Source organism: Nipponia nippon, unplaced genomic scaffold (genome assembly GCF_047370975.1).
Source record: "Nipponia nippon isolate SJK-2023a ecotype South Korea unplaced genomic scaffold, ASM4737097v1 scaffold_3, whole genome shotgun sequence".
In the NCBI taxonomy this organism is placed as follows: Eukaryota; Metazoa; Chordata; class Aves; order Pelecaniformes; family Threskiornithidae; genus Nipponia; species Nipponia nippon.
Genome location: NW_028262347.1, coordinates 107,815,889 through 107,842,686, shown reverse-complemented (window position 1 = coordinate 107,842,686; position 26,798 = coordinate 107,815,889). Strand labels below are relative to the sequence as shown.

The window sequence follows — 26,798 nt, the reverse complement described above, 5'->3', positions numbered from 1 at the left end:
AAAAGCAGTGAAATTAGGTTTAAAAAAACTGTGGCAGAAGCTCTATGGGATTGTTAAGCACTGAAATGTACTTTTTAAAAAAAGCCTCGAACACACAGTCACATTGTGTAACCCACCTGGTTGTATTTTACAAACGGGGTGACAAATCCAGTCAACTGTAGTGTTACGCAGGCTTTGCACCCACGAAAATTAATGGTAGCACTCTCTGTGACATTAACAAGAACAAAATTAGGCCATGTAAGTACATTCTGATTTTTCTATAAGGCAAAATACTACTGCATTCCATTTTCTACTCTGCGTTTCTGAGAGCTGATAGTATGCTTGCATAATTAAGACATAAAGCTAGTAAATGTTTTAATTCAAATATTATTACAAACTAGAGAGAAGTCAGATAAAACCAGAGATTTTTTATTGCACAAAATAAATTATATAGAAACAATGCAACAAAACAACTCGTATTGTAGGCTGCACAACAGATGTTACAACATGAATATATTTATTGCTTTGAGAAAGGAGCAATTCAGTGCTAGTAAGCAGATTAGTTATACTTCTTGCTCATCTAGGTTTTTCATAAAATTAATCCAACTGGGCTAGAGGCATCTTAGAGCATACGGGTCAGACCAAATTGTCATTTGTTATCAGCTGTTATAAAGGTGCTGTGAACATTCTTGACATTAGCATGAAGCACTCCATTTAACATCACCGGTACTGAGCCATACAGGTAGTTACATAACTAGAAATATCTTTACATATCAGATATATTTACACATAAGATTCTAAAAGGTCCATTTACAGGGTTTGCATGAGCTGTTGTTCTAAAATAAATGTTGCTTACACATGTCAACGCAGCTTTGAACAGGCACACTTCACTCTCTATCAAGAGGCAGGACCATGGGGTTTTGCCAAAACACCTCCCTAGCACCACCACTTCCCTTACCTAATGGTAAAATTGCTCACTAGTGCTAACTCAGTTATAGGTGTCTCATTTTTTCCAGGGCCACACTCAACTTCTAAGGATTTTAGCACAGATTAAAGAAAAACCCAAAACATTCCTTTGGTAGAACTGGGTGAAATTTATAGTGCTTTTTTAAATACTTCGAAACACAACCTATTTGGTTCTTTAAAAGATACAAGACTGCAATACTGGTATTGCACTCCGCTCAAATGGATTTAAGTTTTTAAACTGCTACTTTGTGGACCCTGAGATGTTGACCCCCAATGAATTAATACAGAAATTAGCTCCTAACAAAAATTATAAAAATGGAAATTATTCAAGTAATAAAACACATCAAAACCTGATCACTTGCAGATCGTTGTGAAGCATGCTTATTAACGAGATAGTGGCATTACAAGTGTTCGTAGTCTGAGCGAAGTTCTCCCCCAATCTGACAATTATGCAATTATTTACCCAGCTGAGTTTATAACACTGAATTCTACTGCTAGTGTACACACTCAATGTTGCAAAACTTATTTACTTACGGGAAGGTTAATATAATAAGGTTAAATTTAAACAATATTAGCCACCCATAAAAGGAAATTCAGTGAGCAAGTGGGAACTCTGGGTCATTTCAAGTCTTAGCTACACAGATAATGAAAGAAAGTAGCTGCACTGAGGTTACGCTGAAGAGCTTAACTCAGCATCAGGCCCACGGAGTAGACCCCTGTAGAATCCCACTGAAATAAGTAAACAGATTTTAGATTGTACACTAATAACTACAAACAAATGTGGTTGCCACTCTTTACTGTACTTGAATAAAATTCTTTGCTTTACTGTTTGTTTGGTTTTTTTTTTTCCTGAAACTGTGTTAATGCACTATGTTGAATTAAAATACAGCTAAGAGTGAGGTTTCAAATAGCTGCTAAATATTACAAGAAATGAGTTACTCTGAATTTAAAAAACACTATTTGTACAAATGCTCAGAAACTTTAGTGATGCGATCATGTTCCATGCATATTCCCAGCAGTAGTTTCCTTTGGAGGAAAGTAAGTATTAAACTTGACTAATCTGGCAGACTTTTTCATACGGGGAACTGTTTTTTTAAATACTGTACGTAAAATTCTGTCACCGTTTTATAAAAATGTTTATAAGTATAATAAGATTCAACTGAATAACCAAATATACCCTGAAACCTCCACTGAAACACAAACATCAGAAAAAAATTATCAGGTTTTTTTTACAATTATTATGAAGTAGAAATGTTATAAGGCAGGATGAAGCGAATATCAAAGATGAAAAACAGCACCACCAGTCTATGTTTTGCAATTAGCTGTCTGATCGGACAGAAAATATATTATCATAGTTAGATACAATTGATTAAGGTAAGAAATGCATTTAGCCCAGCTGTACTAACCATACAGCTTCACACAGAATAAACATTCCGTAAATCAACAGAAAATGCATCTAAGCACAAAAAATAAAAATATGTAAGTGATACTCTAAGCAGCATTTTGTTTTCTTTTTTTTTCAAAACATTAACATAGATAGATATTGGACTGATTAAATATCTACAAGTGCTTTTCCTTTACAAAAATACATATATTCTTAATAGTAGGATAGACTGTCATTAACAATGACCTGTGTTTTTTCACTTCAATTTGAATGATTTATAAGCTAAATTTTACAACCACAAAAAGGTTTATTTGTAATATGATGTTATCACTTTTGACAAAAAGCTTAAAACATTTTATATTTTAAAACAAATTAGCAACATAACATCACAATATGTTCTATGAGCTCCTAAGTACTGTGAGGGCTGCTATATTAAAAACTGGTAACTACTGATCAAATGCAAGGAAGCATTAGAACATTATTACTGCTCACCATAGGCTCCTTTCTTATCATAACTTGGATCACAGCTTATATAAGGACACTTAGGCCCCCATCCCAAAAAAAATCCATTGAGAGTAACTCTATATCATCTATTCGGTAGCCTGGAACATCCAACAATTCAGGCTTTGCATTAATTTTAAAAAACGCAAAATATTTTCCTTTCCATAGTCAATAGTCTGCAATAAGGGAAAAAAATGATGCATTGCTTCATGTTTATTCTAAGAAGCTTGTATTTGAGAAAAAAAATACGATCAGTAAGTTTTTAGAATGAAATATTTCAGTCTGCTAAATAATTAAATTGTCCTATTACTTTCCAGTTTAGTTAATCACTATCCTGGAAAAGGAAATCAAGCTATTTGGATTTCTTTATTCTTTCTATTTTATACTGCACAAGTAAAATAATCGACTTCTTGCTAATCAATGGTCTCACGTCGAGGACAGCAATGCCATTTGCTAAAAAAATATCTATAAAAATCTGTAAAACATACTTAATATCTTCTCATTATCCTCCAAGTCTGTCCTTTCCACCCTCCAAAATATCACTGAACTACAACTAGAAAACCCAAAAGTAGCTTGGTGAATATTTTGTGCTTTGGAAGGTTTACAGGATTGACAGCACACTGAAGTTTTTTATTAGCTCACAAGCCAGGTATAGCAGACACATCAGTAACGCAAGCCTTTGTGCTTTTCTCTGTGAACATGAGCTATGACTCCAAGAGCTACTCTAGGTCTGTTAACTCAACCTTTATGCTACTCCTGTTGCTTTTTTCCTTTTCTATTTTGTTTTGGAAACTGCCAGGTATGCCCAACCCTTTAGCTTGGTGACACAGACAGCTACCACCAGTTAAGTTCTGCTTGACTGATTCCAGGTGTAACTCTTGACCACTGCACTCCAGAAGTGTCAATGCCTTACTCCAAGTCAGTTTCTGGGTGGCTTTACCTTTGGTATTAAATAGGTCCCTTAAAACTATTAGGCAATTAGATTATCCATAAAAATAGTTTATTTTAAAATACTTTTTTTATGAACAAACTAAATATCTGACAACAAAGAGTAATTTTAAATCAATTAGTATGTGATATTTTTCAGTAAAAAGGGAGCGTGTTTCATTTTACCGCATCAAAATTCATGAGACAACAGCAACAATGTCTACTATACTCAATATAATACAAAACAGAAGTTTAGGAGTAGAACACCATCATAAAATATGTGCCTCGCACTTGATAATAAGCATCTTTATTACAACTTCATTTGTAATACAAACCTCAGTACATTAACTAGCAGCACAAACGTTTTACTGTTGCAGCAATTTTGTATATTGTATAGCAACCTACTCTCAACTCTTACTTTGCTTTCCACTCACTATCATGAGGAAAAAGGAAAATGCACAGCAACTACTTCTGTTCACCTCATCCTGTCAACTGTCACATTATTAAACCTTGTTAGAAGGAAGCATTTGCTAAAAATACACGTAAAAGTTACTTCAAAGAAAAGTATGCCTAATGGTTCAGATAAACATGCAAAGTCAAACTAATGCCTCTCTTTGGTTAAAATTAATGTAATTACAAAAAATTCCACTTGTAGACATCTTTCATTCCAAAATGCCTCCTCCATCCTAAGCCTACAGAACTGGGTCTCTTTCTGCAAGTACAAAAGGTAGCCTGGATCTTCCCACCCATCTACAGAGCTCCTCCGTTTTACTGCCACGCTTTGCAACTGCATGGATCTAAATTGCTCACCAGAGAATGAAACGACATCCTTACTCAACTGCAGTAGCAAGCTACCTGAATTCAGAAGATTTATGGCACATACCTTGGATGGAAGAATGTGTCAGGAATTCATTAATTAATCAAGTTCCTGTTCTGGAATCTGATGTTTTAATCTGATCTACAGACAGTGTAGACAGTAGTTTAAAGAAAAAATAAAAATCAACAAGTAGATCTGTTTATGAAGAAAAATATATTACCATTTTAAGATCATGTTTTGGAGGACGTTCCTCCAGAAAGATTTTTCAGCTGAGGTCTGAAGGCCAGACTACCCATATGTGATAAAACTAGTGGTAAATGAGCAGTTGGAAGCTTTTCACATTTCCTTTAGGGTGAATCTCTCCCCTTGTCTCTTGGAATCCATCCTGGAACATGGTCCAGTAGACTGCAATCCTTCCTCAAACAAGTGTCTTTAGCTGAACACCTTGCAGAAGTATTACTTTGTTCAAACTGGCTACAAAGGATTCAAAATGCAGAACTGTGAAAACTGTTCAGGAGAGCTGCCTGACAAACCAAACCTATGAGCTGATTCCTCATGTGCAATTTTTCCTTTATAACTCTGCAATGTTGTTGGGTGTGAAATGGGGTGGGGTATGGGAACGGGCAAAGGATGCATAACCTAGAATTAACTGCAGGACACAGGGTGCCTGAATAGACATTTTAACTGAGATAAATAATAAAATAACATAGCATGAAGTAAAACGAGAGGGGAATATCCTGCGTGATACGTGCATTTTCAATGGAATCAAACAGATGCCTTCAACCTGTCTAGGTTAAGTGAAGAAACTGGACCAAGCTCTTGATTTAAGCATCTCTATCTTCATGTATTTGCTGTGGATAGGCATATGTGTCTTAACTGCCTTTGGTCTTTTCCAGGATAAAAATGAGTTTGATCAGTCCGTGTAATTGACCAGTATTTTATGTAGCCCCTCTATAAACAGGGCTCAACCTGTTTATTTTGAGACTTACGACTGGCTTTGAACAACTCTGTTCTCTAATATTTCTACCAGATGTAGTACCTGACTAAGCTAAAAATGTAAAAAAAACCCCACAAATGGAACAATACAGGTCAGTGATTAGTTCAATTAAAGGACTAAACACTGGCCTATTTTGTTATTTTAGAAAACGGTAGAGAAGGAAAATTGTTTACTTCTCTCACAAAGTCATGTCTAACAATTATACACGGGAGAGATGAGATGGAACTCTGGACCATCACTTTGTCTGCAGCGGCGAACAAGAGCCTAGCTTATATCTAAAGGGACTGTGATCAATCTCTTTTCTCCTGCAGATATACTGAAACTGTTTTCGATAACTGTGCAAGAGAGAAGTCAAGTCAAATTGTTGGAGCCTAAGGAAAAAAAGACCAAGATCCAGAATTCAAGGGCTCCTCGTGCAGAACATGAAATAATTTCAATATAAAAGTAATTCTTTTCACGTAGTTTCTACTGAGATAGGTTTTTTGAATTTTAAATTATCTAACAGAACACATTTCTTTTTCTGCTTGTTTCCCATGAAAGAAAGCCTCTCAATACAGCATGTTTATGAAATATTCTTGCTGAAAATATTCAGACCATAGATAAAATACAGAAGCAAATATTACCTTGCCAAATGCAAATAATGGGCTTAAAAGGTATTCTGTATTAATAATCAGGCACTTTGCTTTATATAACATTTTCCATAAAGTCAAAATAATACTTTTTAGAAATTTTTTTTGCATGATAACTGCAAGCTAGCTGAGTATGCACAATATACTTACAGCGCTGCATACTCCTAGGACCCAAATCCCAGAAGCTTTCATATGAACAGTACCTACTATAGTGATGAGTCACTTATTGTAGTAATCTTATTTGGTATTTCATCCAAATAAAAATATGCTTATAGGACTAGGCCCTTAGCTACGAGCAGTGTAGTAATGTATGATGGAAGATACATTTCTTGATTAATCATCTAATTCCATATTGTTTGAGGTACTATAGGATCTCACGTGTAAAATCCAGCTTACAGTTTGTTACTAGACAAATGCAGCATACAGCTATGCTCAACAAAATCTTCCTTATGACTTTCATTAATGAGTTACCCCAGAGTTACAGCAGATACAAGTTTTTCACTTTTAGGGGGAAAAAAACAAACACACCAAATGTGCTAAATGAGAGACAGCAAGGTTAGGTAGTAGTGTGGAATTTATTTAGGTCTTATTCCTCTGCAGCTAGGTACTGCCAATATGGGAAAGCCATAGAAACACAGTGGCAGCAACACTTACTTTATATTCCTATTCTTTGCAAACATGCAGTGGTGACACTTTGTCATGGAAATGCTCAGAAAGTGTGACTGTATACAGCAATCTGCTCTAGGATGGCATATGGTGCAGTTTTAATGGAATGCTTAGGTACTCATTTCACTTTACCCCATCTTTGGCACACAGGAATCTGTACAGGCATTCTCATATTCCTGTGCTGTTCAGGTATTCTTAATTGGCACAAATGAATTAAATATGCATATCTGTAGACACACGGCACATAGGTACTATACGGGAGAGAAATTTCCTGTAAAGAAGGCAACGCCTGTGTTATGCAAGCTGCCCAGTTAAGATATGTATTTCACTGGCACTTCACTGCTACAAAAACTATTAAACTATAACAGCATTCAGGCACCATGCCATCAGATCAGAAATGCATAAAGTGTAGGTGGCTAGATCATATGCATTTAATGCCACGATTTTCAGCTAGGAACGTTAAATCATATCTGTCAGTATTTTCCATGCTTAAAATGAAGATTTGCCTTCTGTAATCTAGCTTTAAGTTGCATCAAGAAAATACCATGAATTAAACCAATGTCCAATCCTGATCAAGAGAATTCATGGTTCTCTGAATTGTGAATACAGAAAGTCATTAGTCAAATCCTCTGTTAGTTGCCATTCAGAAGCCAATACGAAGTAGTCCTACGTCAGGGATCCTGTTAGGTGGATGCAAACTTCTGTGCAAGATAACTGAAAATGGATTAAAAATAATGTGTTCTTCTCTTTTTAAAACAAGTCTGTTCAAATTTGTCAAAACAGCAAGCGCAATTGTTTGGAAAAAAAACTGTCCCCTGCACCAAGCAGAAATTATGCTTAAGAGTACTACCATTAGGTTTGTGATAAACTGAAACAGGCATTTTATGTCAAGTCAATCTACAGTGAAAATTCTGGTATAAAAACACGTGAAATATATAAAAACTGTAAGGTGTCATTTGTATGTGCATGTAAATATTTACAAATAATATCCTATTTCTACCATACAAAACAACTGTATATACTAAAGAGAAGAATGATTTGCAATTAGAATGCATGCTCTGCTCTTCCAAGCTGCTCCATGAGCAGGACCTCTATATACACAACGAATCTGTTTTTCCCTAGAGACTCTGCAGAGAAAGAAATCCCTCCCTACATGGAGTATCTTCTTGTTTCTGTCAAGTAGTACATCATAGGCTGGGTCGGCAAAAAGACGACCGCTTCCTGCAGCCAGCACGTACAATCCTCATCTACAGCGTGGGCAAACCAGTGCCTATACCAGTCAGCACACTATGCCTGCAGAAAGGAGCAGCAGCTTCCTAGACGTTTTGCTTCCCCAGGTTCACTGGCACCTGCACAATATGTGCAACCTTGACCTGCAATGGCAGGTTTCCTAAAGACTGCTACCGACAGCATCTTTATTTCTGCATGTCTTATGGGCTTTGGAGTGCAATGGTAGAAGTTAACACGACTATATACGGATTCCTCAAGTCATCAATGTTAGAACTCCTACTAACATTAAAGGGGCCAGATTTAATCCACAGCATGCTTCCTTCTCCTACAGAAACATACTAATGTACATGAATGAAAATTTACAAAGGAGTAACAGCCTTGCATCTATCTTTTATACTTGATCCCAAGATAGAATTTTCACTTTGTCTTATCTAAGTATGATTAGTTCACTCTATAGTAGCTTCTGAAAAGTTGATTTGGTTCCTTTTTGCTGTATGCAAAAGGCATAAGAAAGTAAACAGTTATCTACAATACTAGCAGTGAAATTACATAGTAGAAATTACATAAAGGTACTGAACTATAAGTATCTCCACAGAATTTGAAGTGAAAAACTCAACTGACTTTTAAGCAGAGCAAAGACAACGGAAGACTACAGAAAACATATGCATTACTATGCTCCCTGCAACATTACCAGAAACTTCAATAAACATTCTATACTAGAACCATTACGCTTGCAATACCTAAGGCAACAATCACTTTTTAATCCAGCACTACCAGGTCTCAGGAAAAAGACGACCTGAACAATTATTTTGGTCAGACTGCTTATCTTCAGTATTGCATTACCTCTATTTTTATGGAAATATGAATGAAAATTTCTATAACGAATTCTAAACTCCAGATAGTCACAAGAGAGATATAATGTAATTAAAGCTATGTATTATTTTTGTTTTAGCATATTATATACCTCCAACCAATCTTAAAAGGAAATGCTTACTATGAAAGGCAATAATTATGTAAAATTTTGCCTTGATTGGAATCTTACAGTGAAATTTATTTGTTCCGTAGACACTGACATTATTTTTAACTTCCTTTTTATGGAGGCTTTATTAGAAGAAATGTAATCTGACCAGAAGCCATTTTCCAAAAATAGCTAGTATCCCAAATTCCAATCTTTAGGGAAACCACAGGAAAGTGCAATCACAAAGGCTGCGACGCTTTTAAGCAATATTAGCAGAATCTATTTAGAAGATTTAAAATCACTGGTTTGAATTACCATGTTCTACATCTCTTGTTAAAGGTAATTAATCTTCATTCACTGCAAAAGGACTGTTGCACACTCATGAGTGAGCTATACCTGGACCCATGAGAAGCTTATCAAGAAAAAGGTAGTGGCCCAATCACCACTTTTCTAAATATATTTTCTATACAAAATATTTTCAAGGTATAATCCTTAGTTCTTTGTACAGTACTCTATGATTTAAACAACAATATTCAGTAAAATAGTAAGTGTGTGAAACTGCAACACCACATGGAATGAGCACTCTTGCCATTTTGCTAGTGTAATCAATATTAGGACCAGAAAAAATTTCTAACACGCAAGCAAAAATATTCCATAGATTTTGAATCTTGACTGTACACTTCATGATTTTGGCTATGATTTGCAGCACACTCGTAAGATACACAAATATCTTATGCACATTTCAGTAGCAGAATGGCACTTGGCTTGCTCTAATAGAAACAACAGAGATGCAACTGACAATTTTAAGAAAGACAATGTCCTTATTTGCATGCTGAAAATCTGGTTGTGTCCCCCTAATCCAGGCACATCCATTCATTGTGCAATCTGTCGATGGGTAAACAAATAGTGCAGGATTCATCTCAGTGGGATCTGGCCCTTTGGTCTAACCGAAGTCAATTCTAGGTCGATACTGAAGTACCATAGGGTAAGACTAAAAACAAAAGCAAAACAACAACAAAACCAGACAAGAAAACATGAACACGTAATTCATAAAAAATACAAAGAAAATGCAATTGAAGATTGCCTTAAGAATAGCCAGAGCTTATCCCTAAGACATGTGTATATGGCAATCAGTTTTATTTACACGAAATAATTCCATACATTTCAACAGTTCAATCCATACCTGTACTTCAAATCTATATTTATTCTCTAAGTCAGCTAGTTGTAGTTATTTGTCATTAATATAAAATTCCTGTATCTGCTTTTATATATTTAATGATTTATATGTTTTATGACATATACTCTTGAAGTGCTCAAACAGCTCAAACAGCTCAAACAACTCCTCTTATTTCTGTGTTGCTGTGTTTGAGGAAAAGCAATCTTGAAATTTTATACTTTCTAAAACAAAGTCCATTTACAGATGTTCTTTGATTTTTATATATACAGAGGTTCCATAGCTATACTAGTAGTCAGCACTAGTTAATGGGAGCCAGGCTACTCTGGCATTAAAAAGAAAAAAAGAAAAAATCAGGTCAAACTGCTGTCAGCTGATTTTCTGAGACATGAGGGCTAACTTCTCCCCCAAACCCAAACTCCTCAACTTCAGATCTAGTGATACATTTTTATTAGTTCCTACTGGAAAAAAAAAAAGGCAAATTAACTGCTTGGATCCCCAAACTGGACAAAACCATTGTGGAATGGGAGGCAAGAGTGGGTAGGTTTCCAGAAAGTGCCGTGGAACGCCTGGGCACTTGTTGCTGGAAGCTCTGTTTTACTAAAAGTCTTATTTTTTCAGTCTGTCAGCATTTCGTTTAAGTCTGATGTTTTCCTCTTAACTTCATTAGGATACTGGACGTTCTCTATAGTACAAAACCCAGGAAAATCTCCCTGTCTCAGCAACTGTATGGGCTTAACTACCTCTCTGCCACAGGGCAGAGGAACATTGCTAATTTAAGTATTTTTTTATTGCAAATTTGGAATTATGAAGAATTATTACAGAAGCTATCATTAAAACCAGAAATACTTTACTGTGTCCTTCAAATGCAATACAGATGAACTTCAGTGACAAAAAAATAAAGATATCACTGCAGAGACCTATACAGGTTAATAAACTTTCCATGCCATGGTAGTAAAATGATCACCAGAACTAGATGTGATCATACTTGCTGGGGATTTACAAACTGGAGTGCAGAGAAATCAAAACATAAAACCAGAGGTATTCAACAGTAGCAGCAGCATTTAGGAGAGAAGACAGGGAGCACCACATGTAGTCTGCATGTGCAATGAACAAACATATATTTGTAGTATCATAAATTACTTGGTCTCTGATTTTTTTGCCTAGGATATGACTACCATATTATTTAAATGCTATTTCACATGTTTTTCACTTTGATTATATAAATTGTCTCTAAAAGTTCTCAGCTCTAATTGGAAGTGCATAAAGGCAGAGACAGAGCAGTCACCTCACTGAAATTGCCCTGTAAACCAGTAAGGCTCAGTGTTTTTTGCAAACAAAATTACAAACCAATTGTATAAATAAAATGCATTATGCTGGAACAATCCTAATTACTGAAGTAGGCATGACTGCAGTAGGTCACTCCCATCCATACTGGGGAGTGACCCTCTACCATTAACTTCTATTTTTTGCTCAAGCAAAAATATTATTTCAAACTTCCAAAGTAACTTTTAGGAATCAGTTCAAATCAAAATTCTCAATGAGGAAAATGAAATATTGTTTCATATAGGTATGAACCAGTTTGATCAATGAAATTTAGAAATCAACTTCAGTTTGCAGGTTCTGGAGGTTTTGGTTTGTTATATTCTAGAGATAAGGCATTATTCCATTTCTAATTTTAAAAGATGTGAAATGAACACAGTATTAGAAAAATCTAACATTTCTTTACTCCATTAAAAAGAACATACAAATTGCCATAAAGAGATGAAACCAATGTAGTCTCTTTTGATTCACACTTTTCAGTTTTTATCCCTTGTCAGTGACTGCCCAATGCTACTAGTTAGAAGGATGAGATAGGAAGAGGTAGATAATCCTTCCAAACTAGTGCAGGTATCAGCCTACAGAACGGTATCTTCCTAACGAAAAGATAAGTGGCTTAATGTAAAGTGAAGGAAACCCCTAAACCTTTTGAATAGATTGTATTTACTCATTCAATAAAGCTTTCTCTGAATGAACAAAAATGCTCAGGCCTTGCTCATAGAGTTTTAGCACTTTTTAGTGAGGAATTATAAAAACTCCACAACTTGGATTACAATTGAAGTGCTGACAGGACCTTAATGACTGTAGTATGTACAGTCGTGAGTGCCTCTTACCTGATAGAAAGTGCCATCCTGTGAGCAGACTTGCGAAGATGAGCAGTTCTGACACCGAAACTGCGAAGGAGATGATTTTCTGATCAGATAAGAGGCATCCACAGCTGGACATATACATTTACCATTTAATGTTTTTTTGAAATTTTCCAATGTAAAGGTTAAAATTAGTTTACTTATTTAAAACAGGGAAGAATTCTCTAACGAATAAATGGATATTTTCCCTTTACTACTCCACCTCTTGTAAGGTCCACAGGTGTGCCAGTGAAAGCTCATGGTGAGTAGTACCAAAGATGGAGATAATGGATTTAATTGATCTTCACCCAAAAGAAGAGATTGTTAATTAATTACCATCGCAACTTCTGCTTTATAGCAAGACCCAACACAGTTAGGGAAAACAAAATCACAGAAGCCCAGATGTTACTGGATTTATTACCAGCACAATGTAACTTTTACAGGTTTTAGTTTGTGATCTCTGACTTCAGGGAGTGATTTAAAACTACATAAAGGAAAAGATGAACACATACCTGACTATAGTATGTGTATGTAAACACAACTTACAAATTTAATCAAGAGTTGCCAACTCTTATATTCACTTAATGTTAAGAACTATAGTTCTGAGATTTTTGAAAATTTTTAACCAGTACAAATAACGTCCTTTTTGTCAAGATGATAGTTACTTTGCTTCCAAACTAATGCAACTGCCAAAAGTCCATTTGTAGGCAGGGGCTGCAAAATTAAATGTCATGAAAGAATTCCAGTATCACTGAAGCTGTTGCCTCAACATTTCCTAAGAGTACAGCCAATGCTAACAAAAATATAAGAAGGCAAGCCAAAAAAACACCCACTGGTTTCAAGGCAGTATTGGAAAAAATACTACTTAAAGCTCCCTTATTGGTGCAATATCAGGGTTTCAGCAATCATCAAATTTCAGTGCAATATTACTTTCAAATTCAATGAATACTTGCCTATACGTTAACTCCCCTAATTCCTACCAAAATCTATCCTTTCTCCCCCACCCCCCTTCTGATTAAGGTAAAACTTTAAGAAACTTGTGAATTATTAACTCTACAGTGTGCTTAATCCTCTGTCTTCTCTGTCCATGCCCCAGTGCTTTTTATTCTGAGCACTGGGAAGCTTTAAAAAAAAAAAGTACAGAAAGTTTGGAATTTTCTACAGATTAGTACTTTAACATGGGTTAAGTGCTTAACCTTAGCTGCACGCCAATATACCCTCCACTGGTAGTGATAGACAACAAATCTGCATATACTACAAAGCAGTAAAGACTGAAGAACAATCAACAGCCATACACAAATGAATGTATAAAAGAAAGAGAAGAAATGGGGATATGACTTTTAAACAAAAAAAATATTAAATATACAAGCCAATGTAAGGGCTACTAAATCAAACTGAGTATCAGACCTAAAAGAAATGTCTTTTAATAAGTTAAATATTGGAATTCTAAAATATACACATGCAGCAAGGAAAACCCATTTAGCTGTGTTATCTGGATGTTAGAGTTATACAGCGTATCTAAAAAAAATGGGTGTAGTATTAACAGAAACAGCAATAACACAATTAGATTTCTCCAATAATTTTTCAGTGTCGCTTTCAGTTTACTACTGAATAAAACAGACTCTTAAAGAACTGCTGGATGCAGGTTCCCCAACCATTGTAACTCAAAAGGTCACTACAAGCAAATTTGCAGAAAAAGAACAAGTGCTTGGGTTTTCAGATACTTGACTTAAAACTCATAGCAGAACTTGCATGTAAACTTTGTATACCTGCTATTTTTAAGTTTCAGAATCTGCACAATATATGTGCTGTGGGGTTTCACTCATAGGGTTTAACATAAATCCAAAAAACATGCAAAATGTGTTTTTAAATAAGGTTTTTTTGAATGGTCACAGAATATATTTTGGACCGAGCTGTGAAAGCATATGTACTCTCTATAGTAAATATACCAAAACATCATTTATTAATAACGTAACAGCATTTACGTTTTCGCCTCTTAGTCTCCATCTCGTCATATAGATGAATTCCATAGTATGATCCTTCCCCATGATTTCTCCATTGCATAGTACATCCAGCTTAAAATACAACAGAACAAACAGTAAGACAAAGGGGTGAACATTTTAATGTCTAAATGAACTCCTAAGTGAATCTCTGAGAGTTAATCCCTCAACTCCTATCATACAATAATTCCATCAGACATGTGTATCAAACCTGGATAAATAAAACATACTGACAATAAATTATACTGCTATTTTTAATTGTAGTACTCCACTTAATTTTTTCACTTTTGTGTTTTCAATTAAGGTGTGGACAGAAGAAAGTCTACTAAACTAGGTAGGTAATCACTAGTAGACAAACACTCCCTGTATTTATCAATACTACACGCCACCTGTTTGAAGAGAAAGCCTTGTGCTGTATTTTGAAGGCTTTCTTGCTAGGTCAATGCTCTTTCAAACCCAAAGATACAGAACAGAAGTATTGTAATTTTCATTTTTCAGAAATAAATGATAACGTAATTAAAAAAAATTACTTTAAAAATAACTATACATTACAACGAAAATACACTTCTGAGTATACAAAACATGATTCTTCATTAACTGAAGGCAAAATAAAAAAAAAACCCTAATGATCTTACTGCGAAAAATGGCTGGTTTAAACTGTGCATCTTTCTTCTACCTTCCACTGAAATGTTTGAAAATTCTTTCATTACTATAGCCATAATGCTTTTCTGTTTTTTAGAGGAAAAAAATGTCAAAATTTTGAAGTAAGCAGATACTACATAACACAGGCCATTAAGGTGCCAGAGACAGATTAAATTAACATAATTAACAACACCAAATGACATCAAAATGGCTGGTCAGCATGTCATGATACTGTGACAAACTCCTGCATATAGCTCTGCAATAACCTGGGCACATAATCTAACTCAGCCCTACCTCTGACTAAAGCTGGGATGCTGCCATTTGTGCTAAAGTCAGCCTGTGGTTCATGGAGTCATTGACTCCTGTAAGAGAACTGGCTGAAGAAATAGTCTGTGCTGAAGTCAAAATTCCTGTATCCTTGGGAAGAGGGAAAGCAGAGGCAGGAGTCTCACACTTCCCAACTCCATCCTGCATCACAACTTCTATCATGTTAGCAAGTCCCCCCAGGGAAGAGTCTTGGCCAAGATCAAATCACTCATGGAGCAAAGACCCTCTCTCCATCAAATTCCATCTAATTCCAGAGAAGATGCAAAAAAAGTATCTGCGTTTTGAAAGATTCAAATGGTATTGCTCCTCACTTCTTCATAATTACTGGATAGTTTCTTACATCTAAAGAAAATGAAACTGCAGAGTAATTTGGCACATGTCTAGTTGGTCTCTCCTTTCCCCAGTAGCTACTAGCCCAAAACAGTATTAAGTGACTTTTCTTTATTAGCCACATGGAAAGAGAAAGCATTTATTTTTCACACAAAAATACCAAAACCTAATGTATCTATTCCTTCACAGGCGAGCAACTGAAGTTACTAGAACTGTATGAGTTCCTTGATTAGCAACTTCAGTCACTGTGATAAAACGATCACTTCTCATTTAAGGGCAGAAAATATAACTTGGAATATTGAACACTACTTAGTGATTGGGCTAAAAAAATATTCCTCAAGTTCAAATATGATTAAATTTCATAAAAACCTAATACTTCACAGGGAAATAAAAATACAAGCATCGTTCTCTCAAATGTACCTCATAAGAACTTGGAAGTTTTAATTTTAAGCTGAGAAACTTTTTGATAGTTCCCACAGTCACTCGAGTAGAACAGCGGATAAATTTCTTCATTAAACCCTAAAGCAACAGCAACAAAACAGAAAAACCATGTTAGAAATTTTGGAGCATGTAAGCAATCTTTAGTGCAAGAACAGCTGTAATTGGCATTTTTGTTCAACCAGTAACCAATTTTACTGCACTCTCTTCTAATTCATAATGGCACCATGGGTTCATTTTTGTTCATTTTTTTTGCAATATTTACAAGATGACAAACAAGTTCATTTAACCCTTCTCTGGTTCTAAAGAAATTTCCAAAAGATACAGAAGGCAGGAAAGAAAAAAAAACAACCCACCATAAACACCAAAAACCCCAGAAGAACTTAAATAATCTAAGTGTCTGTGTTACTTATGTTGAGGGTCAAACAGATGTTAAATTTCTTAGAATTTCTTCGGTCCTTGAGAGAAAAAGGAAGTAAAATCACCCTCAAATAATCTAGGTAAAATACAGGGAAGCTACAAACCTGAGATGTGACCTATTATCACAGATTCTGTGATCCAGAACCTCATACTTTTGATTCAACAAGAAAGCTGGAAACCTGAGACTCCTACATGGTGATGGAGATACAGATTTCTTACTGTATATAGCGTAAACAGACAGTGATAACACATACATATGTTTTCTTGCTGAATCAAAACTTTCTCACTGTGTAAGAACTTCCAAAATTATACATTTAACAGAGTACACAGGAAATATAAGTAGTGTTTTATTGGACAAATTTTTAATATTTTTTTAATTCTTATCTTTGTAATTTAAGAAAACATTATTAAAATCTAAGAGCATTTCTGAACACTTTCTTCTAGCCTCAATACCATGAGGTAATCTTCCCTTCATGAACAGAAAACAAATATGCCTAATTCTTAAAACAGAAGTTAGCAGATATTACCCTACACATTTTATAGATGGAAGTGACCTGCCCAAGGCCACAGTGTCAGAATCAGGTTTACAGCTCAGAAGATCTGCATCCCAGTCATTCAGTGCACAACATATCTGAAAAGCAGCTTTACACTGGCATGGTAGGACAGCAATCCTGAAAGTGAGAGGCAGCTCACCTACAGCTAGCTTTTTAAGTACCTCTGTGGTATGCTGTAATCTGTTGTGTAATGCAGTTATATATCATCAAGGCTGCAGACTACAAAACTATAACCCATTGAAAAAAAAATAAAATCCACTGTCACAGATGGATTTCTGTATGGGATTGTAGTTTTTACAAAATTCCAAGATGCATTGAAATGCTTCAAACAAAAGGACTAAACAAGAATGGAATTGGAGACAGGTCACCACATTACAGTTTATTGTTAATGGTTATAAAATGATTTGGTTCCTGTAAGATGCTATTCTGCCAACAATAACAACAGCACAGATTATCTTTACTACTCACTTTGACTACATTATCTCCTGACTGCCCATTGTTGCGTAAACAGTCGAGGCAAATAGCAATCTGTGGGTCACTCCTGTGATAGTCTTTATCTTCTTCATTTTCATCACACTCCTCATCTACTTTGGGTTTATCAGCTTTTGGGCTTTCATCTGTAAAATATGAAGATCATATTATTTAAGTGTAAAATAATTAAAAGTCACAGTAGTAACAAAAACATACTTAAAGTAATAGTTCATTTTCAAGGGCATATTTTTTCTTCAAATTAACTTTATACAATTTTAATACAGTGCATTCTTCAATTGATCAATTTACAAATCTGAAAACAAAGTTATATTATTGAAATTTTAATGTAATATGCAAACAACAGATTTCTGTGTGACAGAAAATAATTAGGCAGATGAACCACTAATGGTTATGGCTGTCTACTGCTGTTTGTGTCCAGTGATTAAAACCCTGCAACTGTGCATGCATCAAGACTGCTCAACCACATAAACCTACTCCATGGTGTGGCAGTTCACTGCCAAAAAAAATTGCTTTTAAATAAACAGCGGAATAACTAATCCCAACACTTGTATATCAAAGTAACACGGGTAATCAGTTCATATTAATTGTCTGCTGCAATAACCCAATGGAGACAAGTTCCTGAAATGTTATCATGAATTAAACTAAGGCAAGATAAAACTTAACTTTCATCCACTTTTGACCTGGTCTAAGTAATGCCATTTAAAAACTCCAGGTGTCTCTCTCCAGGAGGATTTTATAACTAAATAGCCATATACTTACTTATTCCCCTTTAAAAACAAAAAACATAAGAAAAGAGGAATGGTCCCCATATTTTTTGGCAGAGCACATATATCCTATATAATCACATATACCATGTTATCTCTCTTCATTGATGCTGTTACATGTTCTATTGATTCTTGGTTTAAAAATCTAACTCTTTGGAAAAGGCACCATCTCCTGCAGTTTTCAAAGGTTTAGCATAGTTGAACACTCGAATGCTAAGACTAGCAAGTACACGTAGATAAGGCTGCAATGTATGTAAATAATAACCATACAATGAACCATAACATGGAGTAATTTTTACACATTTGGAATACAGTATAAAATAACCCTATTATATACATTTGGTTTTTTCTGTATCCCGAACTTACTTACTTTGATTTAAAACAAAGGCTGCTCTCTGTTTGAATAAAACATTATCACAAGTAACTTGAATAAGCTACTTTTGCATTTCCTGAAAAACTTTCAGATCAAATTCTGCTCTTTTCCTACACTTACCACAAACTTTTAAAGTCATTTAGAAGAGTTAAGATGAGAAAATAGAATGAAAACTTTAACAAATATCAAGCTATGCTTAAGTTCCTAGACATAGTAATTAATTCATTTCATTTAGTTTACATATCAAGATGAGTTTTAAGCTACATTGAAGTATTTTATAATTATAAAAGATTTGTCCAAAAGTCTCTACTAGCTATTAACACATTTAGTTGAATGTGTATCATACATACGTTTTGTTCCTATCACCTTGCTATGAACAGAATTTACAGTACCAAACTACAGATTTTTTTTTTTTCTTTTTGTGAAAGTCCAGGAAGCAAACTCTCTTAATCAAGCAGCTACAGTCTACCTGTCACAAGCATTTGTCTGAGGAGTCTGCCTGTGATTCACAGATTCTTCAGCAATGCAAACACATACACAACTTTCAATAGTTATCACTGCTGAGTAATGGAGGAAGATTTGGTCATGCAGTCTGAAAAGTCTTGAAAGGCAAACCAACCCCAGAACCAGGGAAATTAGCAAATTTCCAATCATAACATCATTCCAGAAACAGGTACACACAAAACCCAAGTTGCATCTTTCAAGATATCTGACAGAAATTCAAATGCTCCTCTGTGTAAATGGCACCAGACTGTTTACTAAAAAATCCTTGTAGTTATTAGAATTAATAATGTTTGTACAGGCAGTCTCTAGAAATCAATGTGATGGTCCACTGTAGGCATGATATTAAGGTTCAGTATGATACAAGTTAAAAAAAAATAAATAAAAAAAAGAAATTTTAATCTCACCCAAATGGACTCAGCATTCTCCAAGTCAAAGCATCAAGCCAAGAACAGAAGACAAGGAAAACAAACCAACTCCCCACTCACCTCCACGCCCCTTTCCTTAAGGCGTAATTTGGTGTCACATTTTTTTCCTCATCTTTCTTGCAAACCTTGCAAATTGTCTACTTCCTGTGCTTTTCTCGGAGATTCAGTGTAAAACTGATCTCCAGAGAGTGAGTCAATCTAAAGCTGTTTCCCCTCTTCCTTCTCCAGTTCAGACTGGAAAGGACCAATAAAGATTTTTTTCTCTGTACCACAGTATGTTTCCCATCATCATCCATCACTTCTCTCTAGTAACCACTCTCCTAGTGGAGTCACCAATGCCTGAGATATGCTTTGTTGTTTGGGTTTTTTTTCCTCTGAAATGTGAAAATTCTAAGTCTTGGTATTTTTTTACAGATCTTAGATGTTAAAGTTGGGAACTGTGTTGTGCCCTGTGGTAAATATGTAACTGATGGACTTTTTTAAACTAGTCTGACTATATGATTGCAGGGGATACTATTGACAACTGAAACAGTCCCTTCTTACTGAAATTATTCTCACTAAATAATTTATTCTCAGGCAAGATTCTAAATGCTTGTTTATAGCAGAAAAACAGTTTAAATGCTCATAATTTGTCTCAATGAGCTATCATGACTTTCAAATGGTTTGTAGAGTCAAACTTCCATAGCCCAAGGATGTAGCCACTAACAGAGCTGGATACATCTGTAGCTACTTAAAAGTATATTTTGAGAGTCAGAGCTTTCCTCTGATTCACAAAACAATCCAATCACTCATTACGCTTAGTAACCGATCTCCATTAGGTTTACCATTAAATTATGGGAGGAAGGTAAGAACCAGAAGAATAAATTGGTTAAAAATAAGTGACATTCTACAAATTTGCAAATTATATGTTATATTTTGCTACCTATGTATATAGCAGAAAATCATTTTCTAAACAGTCAAATGTCTATATTTCATAAAAATATTTTATAAGTATTTTTAAAACTGAATAGGTATACGCTACAGAGTATGTTGTAGTAAACTAATATAATTTCATCCAAACTGTCCTGCAGTTCTTAATTATATAATAAGAACCTTGTCCCTTATAATGGATGCCAAATGCAAATCAATTAGTGAGAAAGAAAATGAAATGTTATGAAGTTGAAAAGAAGATATTATAAACAACCGAGTGCAGTATTGCAAGATGTTTACTTGACAGTGATCCTTTACTAAAAATGGCTATTTCTTTAGCTTAGCAGAGCATTTAAAAAACTCTTAAAAATGCCCAAATCAAATAGGCTATGGTATCAAAACCTTGATTTCAAATTAAAGAGGCATAAAAACAGTTGGATGTAGTCCTCACTTAGCACCTCAATACTGAGCTCTCAAAGTTCATGGGTCAACTACCAAAAAAAAAAAAAAAAGAAAGAAAAAAGAAAAAGCATTTTGGAATCTATATAAAACAATTGTTTAGCATGCGTGGAAAACTGTTTTACTACTTGTCATAACTAATTCTTGACAACCTCCTAGTTAACAGCTGGTCAAATTCAGTAACAGAAAATCTGTAAAAAACTCAAGTAGTTCTGCTGTATTAAGAAAATTAAGAATTCAAGTGGAAAATTGCATGAGTGTTCAAAGTGAGAGCTTAAGGAAATGCAAATAAAACTAATGGTAAAACAGCTAGAGTTTGTAGAACAACTGGTTAATAGATAAGCAGTAGTACATGAAGGCCCAGATTACATTTACATAGATTCATTATGAGTTTCTATAGTATCTTTGAATTCAGTAAAAACAATGTACATGCATAAGTGTGTGAAGAAACAGGGCTTAATGAGCAATGCTACTTAACGTACAGATGAGAGAGGAAAAAAAAAAAAAAATCATCACCTTGACCATTTTCTTGAGGTTTGTTTTTCTTCCAAAATTCGATCTCTCGCTGCAGTTCCTCTAGTTAACATCAAAGAACAGTAATGTGAATTTTTAAATCAATACTACAGGTATATCATTAGAAATAGCCATATTCCTTCCATCAACCCAAACAGGTACCCAAAACCAAATGAGAAACTTACGTTCTCGGAGTCCAGGCACCAGCTTAAATATAATTTCCTCTAAGGTGTTATCCAGCCTTTCAAAGGGAAAAAATACATTTCACATTAAGTAGAAACTAGCATTTTAAATATTTTTAGCCTTTAAATAATAAAAACTTTTGAATAATAAAACGAATTGCATATTTCTGGTAAATAATACATCCTGCGAAAATCAATTGATTTTAGCTCGAGAGACAACAAGCATTAAACCTTATCTCAACTACCTCTTGAATGGATTTCTTTTAGAAATAACCAAGGAATTTATTTTTAATGTATAAAGACAAAAAATGAAGCAAAAGACAAAAAACATTATACTCTAAAATTTACATTGTTTTAATTTGTGTTACATGCGAACAATTGTGTTCCTGAAAAGAACAAACTGGAAAAGTAGTGTCCAATTTTAAGGTCCAGGTTATGAGTAGTAAGCACGAAAATTATAAACTCCATTATCATATTAAGTGTTCAAGTGTTTGGTAATAAGGCTGTTATGAAAAACTGAACAGACTATTCCCTACTCGTTACAACACAGACAAACTAGTCTTGGCAGGATAAAGAAGACCACAGAGTATCCATGCTGCTCTGGCTAGACAGTTCTCAGTACCCAACATAATTCATTTAAACTATTTAAATCTGCCATGAGTTTGTCTACCAGATGACAGTATGCAGCACAGGCATATCCTCTGATGTCCTGATATTAGTGCCAGAAATAGCTATTACAGTCCCTTCCAGAGAGCACAGTGCATTTACCTTTGTTGCTGAAGCTAAAATGTTTTTCTTCCCTTTTCTCTGAATTTTACCTACTCTCCTATCCATTTAGTTTATCATCCACTTTCTAGTTCCTCTCCCTGTCTCACTTCTCCTTTGGTTTTCTCTGTCTCTCATTCTGTTTCCTTTTCCTTTCTCTCCTCTGTCCTCTACGTCTTCTCTTGTGAACAGGAACTCCCACTGTCCATAGCCTAAACAAAAACCCATGACAAAACAAAGTACTAAGTAATACGGCCAGAGAAATTAAATACCTTGAGATTCAGTCAGAAGCTACAATACAATAATGGCCTTTAGCATATTTTTAATTGCCTTAATTTTTCCTCTCAGTAATGATATATATCTCTATACATATATATTTGCATATACACATATGTGGATGTGTACATGTTATTAATTAATAATACACCATAGGCCTGTTATAAAACATATGACTGTTCTCTACCTTTTGTTCACTAGCAGCACCAAAGTAGGAAGAAGACTGAATGATTTTATTGTTGAGGAATGCCTAAAAGCCATTTTAATGGATAATAATTCTCTTCTTATAATAAATATATGAGCATTCCAGGTTCTCTTCTTTACAGAATTTGTATTTATAATTGAAAGTTTACAATTAGACCTATTACCCAGTCATCTTGTTCGGAGACTAGTTCCCTGTGTTATCCATCAGTTCATGCAGACAGTCATACCATAAGAATATTCATGTTTAAGCTACAACCACGATCCATTTTTTAATTGCTTCTTCTTATGAGGACAAAAAAAAAAAATCTTCAGCAAGTGAAACAGACCTCTCCTAAAACAAAGACGCATAAAGAGTACTTTCTCACAGATACGGAAACCAAAATCATGGGATGTCTGGGCACTTAGCTTCTGATAGATGACAATATAGGTTTACCTTTCCAAATGGTATGTTATCCCTTCTAGCCTCTCCTCTCCATATCTAATGCAACTAGATGGTACTACTTTCTATGAAGTTCCCACAGCAGAGCACTAGGAACTCGGGAACCTGTCTTGGAAACGGAGTTCATTTCACATTGTAAGAAAGGTCCAATCTGCATAACTTACTCATTAAGAGAAGGGAAATAAGGACTTCAAAAGCGAACATCACTACCTTAATTCAAAACCCCACTAACCATTCCTCAGGATGGTATTTGCTGTTTTTTCTACATTTATTTTTGAAAATTCCCATTTAGCACTTTCTAATTCATCTTCAGTGGCCCCAAACAAAAGTCACTGGTAATGCTAACATAGCAAGAAAACCAGTCTATTTAGCAAATTTACGATGCTAGCAGCAAGAACTGGCTTCATACTCTAGTCAATGACTTTATTTCCTTTCAAAAAGTAAACAAAAAGAGTTATTTTGTCCTTATGAAGTGTAACTACTAATCAATACTTTAAAAATGCAGAAAAAAATACCACTTATCTGATCTTTAAGTACAGGGGAACTAAACTTAAACTGTAAGGAAAAAAATAGGAAATTACAAAAAGATTCTCAATTTCAGACGCATCTTACAGTGTTCCTATTATCCATGCTCATGAGCACTCTAAAAAAGATTTGTACTTCTGTGACTCGCATCAAACCCATTCCAAAATGAAACTACTTGACGTAACTCCAAAGTTGGTCTCGGTCATTTAATATGATACTTCCTGTTAACACTGAAACAAGAACACTAATATTTTAGGCACACCTCTTTCCACCCCTACATCTTCCAAGCTCCAAACCAGAACATATAGAAAGAAGAACCAAGCATTTGTCAGCTTCGTATAGTTTCTTTTTTCACCTCTTCTATAATACTGAATGACTTATAAGATCAAAGCTACTTTCTGATAATGCTAATTATCTGAAGTGAGGCAAATGAAGACTATCACTCAGGAAAACTTGCATCCAAAGAAGCATACCAAGAAAAAAAGAAGCCTGCCTTCATGGCATAACCAACCCAGACCCTATTGAATACAGATGATGCGGAATTCTGCTAAAGCAGGAAAGGGAATTCTAGAATTTAACACTCTTTCTAGATTTTCATTTTAAAGCTCGATGTTGCATTTCAGACTTCGACTTATAATTTCAACAGACCCTAAGTGCTGCCAACTAAAAGATACATCTAAAAAACCTACATAGTTATGAAGTTGTTCGGAATTGAGTTTATAAGTAGCATGTCTCAAAGATGTCAGTTAAAAATACTATCTAGAGTGTTCAACACCATTTCTCAGAAAATGACTGCATTCTTGAGCAATGATTGGGCTGCTCTCTTCAGTCAGAGTATAAGACATGTATTAAGTTATGCAGGCAACATCCAAAAAAGATAATTCCGTTACACTGCTCATGCGCTCTTCTGATTATTAGTTTAGCAAATGTTTCATAAAATACAACTGGCAAACTACTAGCTATATGCAGTTTGTTGGCAAATAAACCCAGTGACTCTAAAAGGAGTTTCAGGAAAGAATTGCAGAGAAAATGGCTTTTCCCACATTTCTGGCTTGTGGTCTCAACTTTTCTCACCCTTCTATCATTTCCTGCTTAAAGCATATTATTATTTTACTAAACATTTACTAGATGTTTCAAAAAATGCATTTCTCAGCTCCTGTGAAATGGTGCTGTCAGAATAAAAGAAATATTTCTAAAATGCTTTTGTTTTCAGCTTCTTGGTAGCCTTATGCACTCTGTATAACATCTGTTACGGCTGACACAGCACCTCAGACACTGACAGGAGATCAGAAAAATACTTATGGTAAACATCTACATAAACCCTTTTAGCCCTACCCTTCCAAAAAACATTCAGATGACAAAGATTTAAGCTAATAACACCCTTTAGAGTTGCTGAATTTAATCTCTCTCACCTCTTGGTAGGGGAATTGCTGAGGCATGGGAATTGCTCTGCACACACATATCAGTCAAAAATCAAAGCAAAATATGGCAAATTGTAGCAAACGCAATGACATTAGGAAATAATACCAACCGTAGTAAATTCCAGATGTAAATATTTATATTAACATTGATATAAGAATATTTCTCCCTAAGTTCACAACAGTATTACAACCTAATAATATTGGGGGTGGGGGGTGGGAGGGGGGATGGAGGCAGTGTTGGGAGTGAGGGCAGGGAGTGGCTTCATCATTTTAGGAAAACATGAAGTTCTTCCACTTATGATGACATTTCTTGATTTCTCTGTACTGTACTTGTAGGATTTGTTTGTACGTTGTTTGTACTTGTAGGGTTTGATCACCTTTGTTTCAACATAACATGACTAAAAGAGATTCCAGAATTTCAAGAAAAGTAATTGTTTAAACGAAGAGGTGTTATTGTGATACAAAAAATGTGAACTCTCAAGAAAGGGCACTTTCAGTGTCAAAACTTTCTTTCATGAGTGTCTTTTCATTAATCTGACAGCAGATTTCAATTCAGATTGGTAAATCTACGCTCTGGAAAACATTAAGTTATTTGCGTGATTCATTTTCTACATTGCTCTAAGAAGAAAAAAAACAGTTGCATGCAGTCTGGAATGCCCTAAATCATTTGAAAAAAGAAACTCTATAATTTCATGTAAAGAATAAAAGGTACCGGGTTCATTTTTTTGTTTAATAGGGGTATTAAAATATTTATTTTAATTTGTAGAATATACCCAGACTTTCTGTGTCTTTCCCTTATCTTTCCTCCTTTTATTAGATCTGAAAAAAATCAATTTACAATTTATTGGGAGATGAAAAATTGACAGAATCTATGGCTAAGAACAGCTCATATATGTATTTTACAAATAAGCAAAAAATTTAATTCCTTTTCAGGATAAAGATATCAAGATTTTATTTTTTATTTCTTGCTGTTCCATTTCAGCAAATATTGTGCAATGTCATCTTACCTTAACATTTCTAGTGGATTGGTCTCATGCACTTGGTTGCCACACCTGGGACAGTCATTACTGTCTTCAAAGTGCTGAACAATACAAGTCTTACAAACTGAGGGACAAAAAAAGAGAAAAAAAGATTAAAAAAACCCCCTTAGACTAAGATCTAAATAATACTGCTTGAACACGATCTAATGATACCAGCTAACTACTTCATGCATCAAAGTTAAAAGAGTATTATTTTAAGCAAATAATTACAATGTACCTTATCCACTTCTTGTTCCTCAAAGCCACAGCTAGTTCTGCTCTGCCGAGACACCGAGTTCAGCAGAACAAGTTAGACAAGTGCTGCTCTAAAGTATGCAGTATTTTTACTACTTAAAATTCTCCCAGCATCATAAAATGCAAAACCTATACCATGTGGCACAGGTAAAGAACAGGTTCTGAGAAA

General features: G+C 34.9%; 1 protein-coding gene across 7 annotated transcripts in view; it reads right to left on the bottom strand.

Annotated features, from left to right (window-relative positions):
- Positions 1 to 387: 387 nt before the first annotated feature.
- Positions 388 to 26,798, bottom strand: part of PCGF5 (polycomb group ring finger 5) — a 75,155-nt gene continuing 48,744 nt past the window's right edge. For 6 of the 7 annotated variants that reach the window (XM_087764999.1, XM_087764996.1, XM_087765002.1 and 3 more), the window contains 8 exons: positions 26,363 to 26,459; positions 21,729 to 21,784; positions 21,547 to 21,606; positions 17,573 to 17,721; positions 16,113 to 16,211; positions 14,379 to 14,468; positions 12,382 to 12,441; positions 388 to 10,045 (listed from right to left, as the gene is read on the bottom strand). In XM_087764999.1, coding sequence (XP_087621125.1) covers positions 9,998 to 10,045; positions 12,382 to 12,441; positions 14,379 to 14,468; positions 16,113 to 16,211; positions 17,573 to 17,721; positions 21,547 to 21,606; positions 21,729 to 21,784; positions 26,363 to 26,459 — 659 coding nt within the window. In that variant the 3' untranslated portion in view covers positions 388 to 9,997. The remainder of the gene's footprint in view (positions 10,046 to 12,381; positions 12,442 to 14,378; positions 14,469 to 16,112; positions 16,212 to 17,572; positions 17,722 to 21,546; positions 21,607 to 21,728; positions 21,785 to 26,362; positions 26,460 to 26,798) is intronic. The other variant, XM_087765003.1, reaches the window with a different exon arrangement.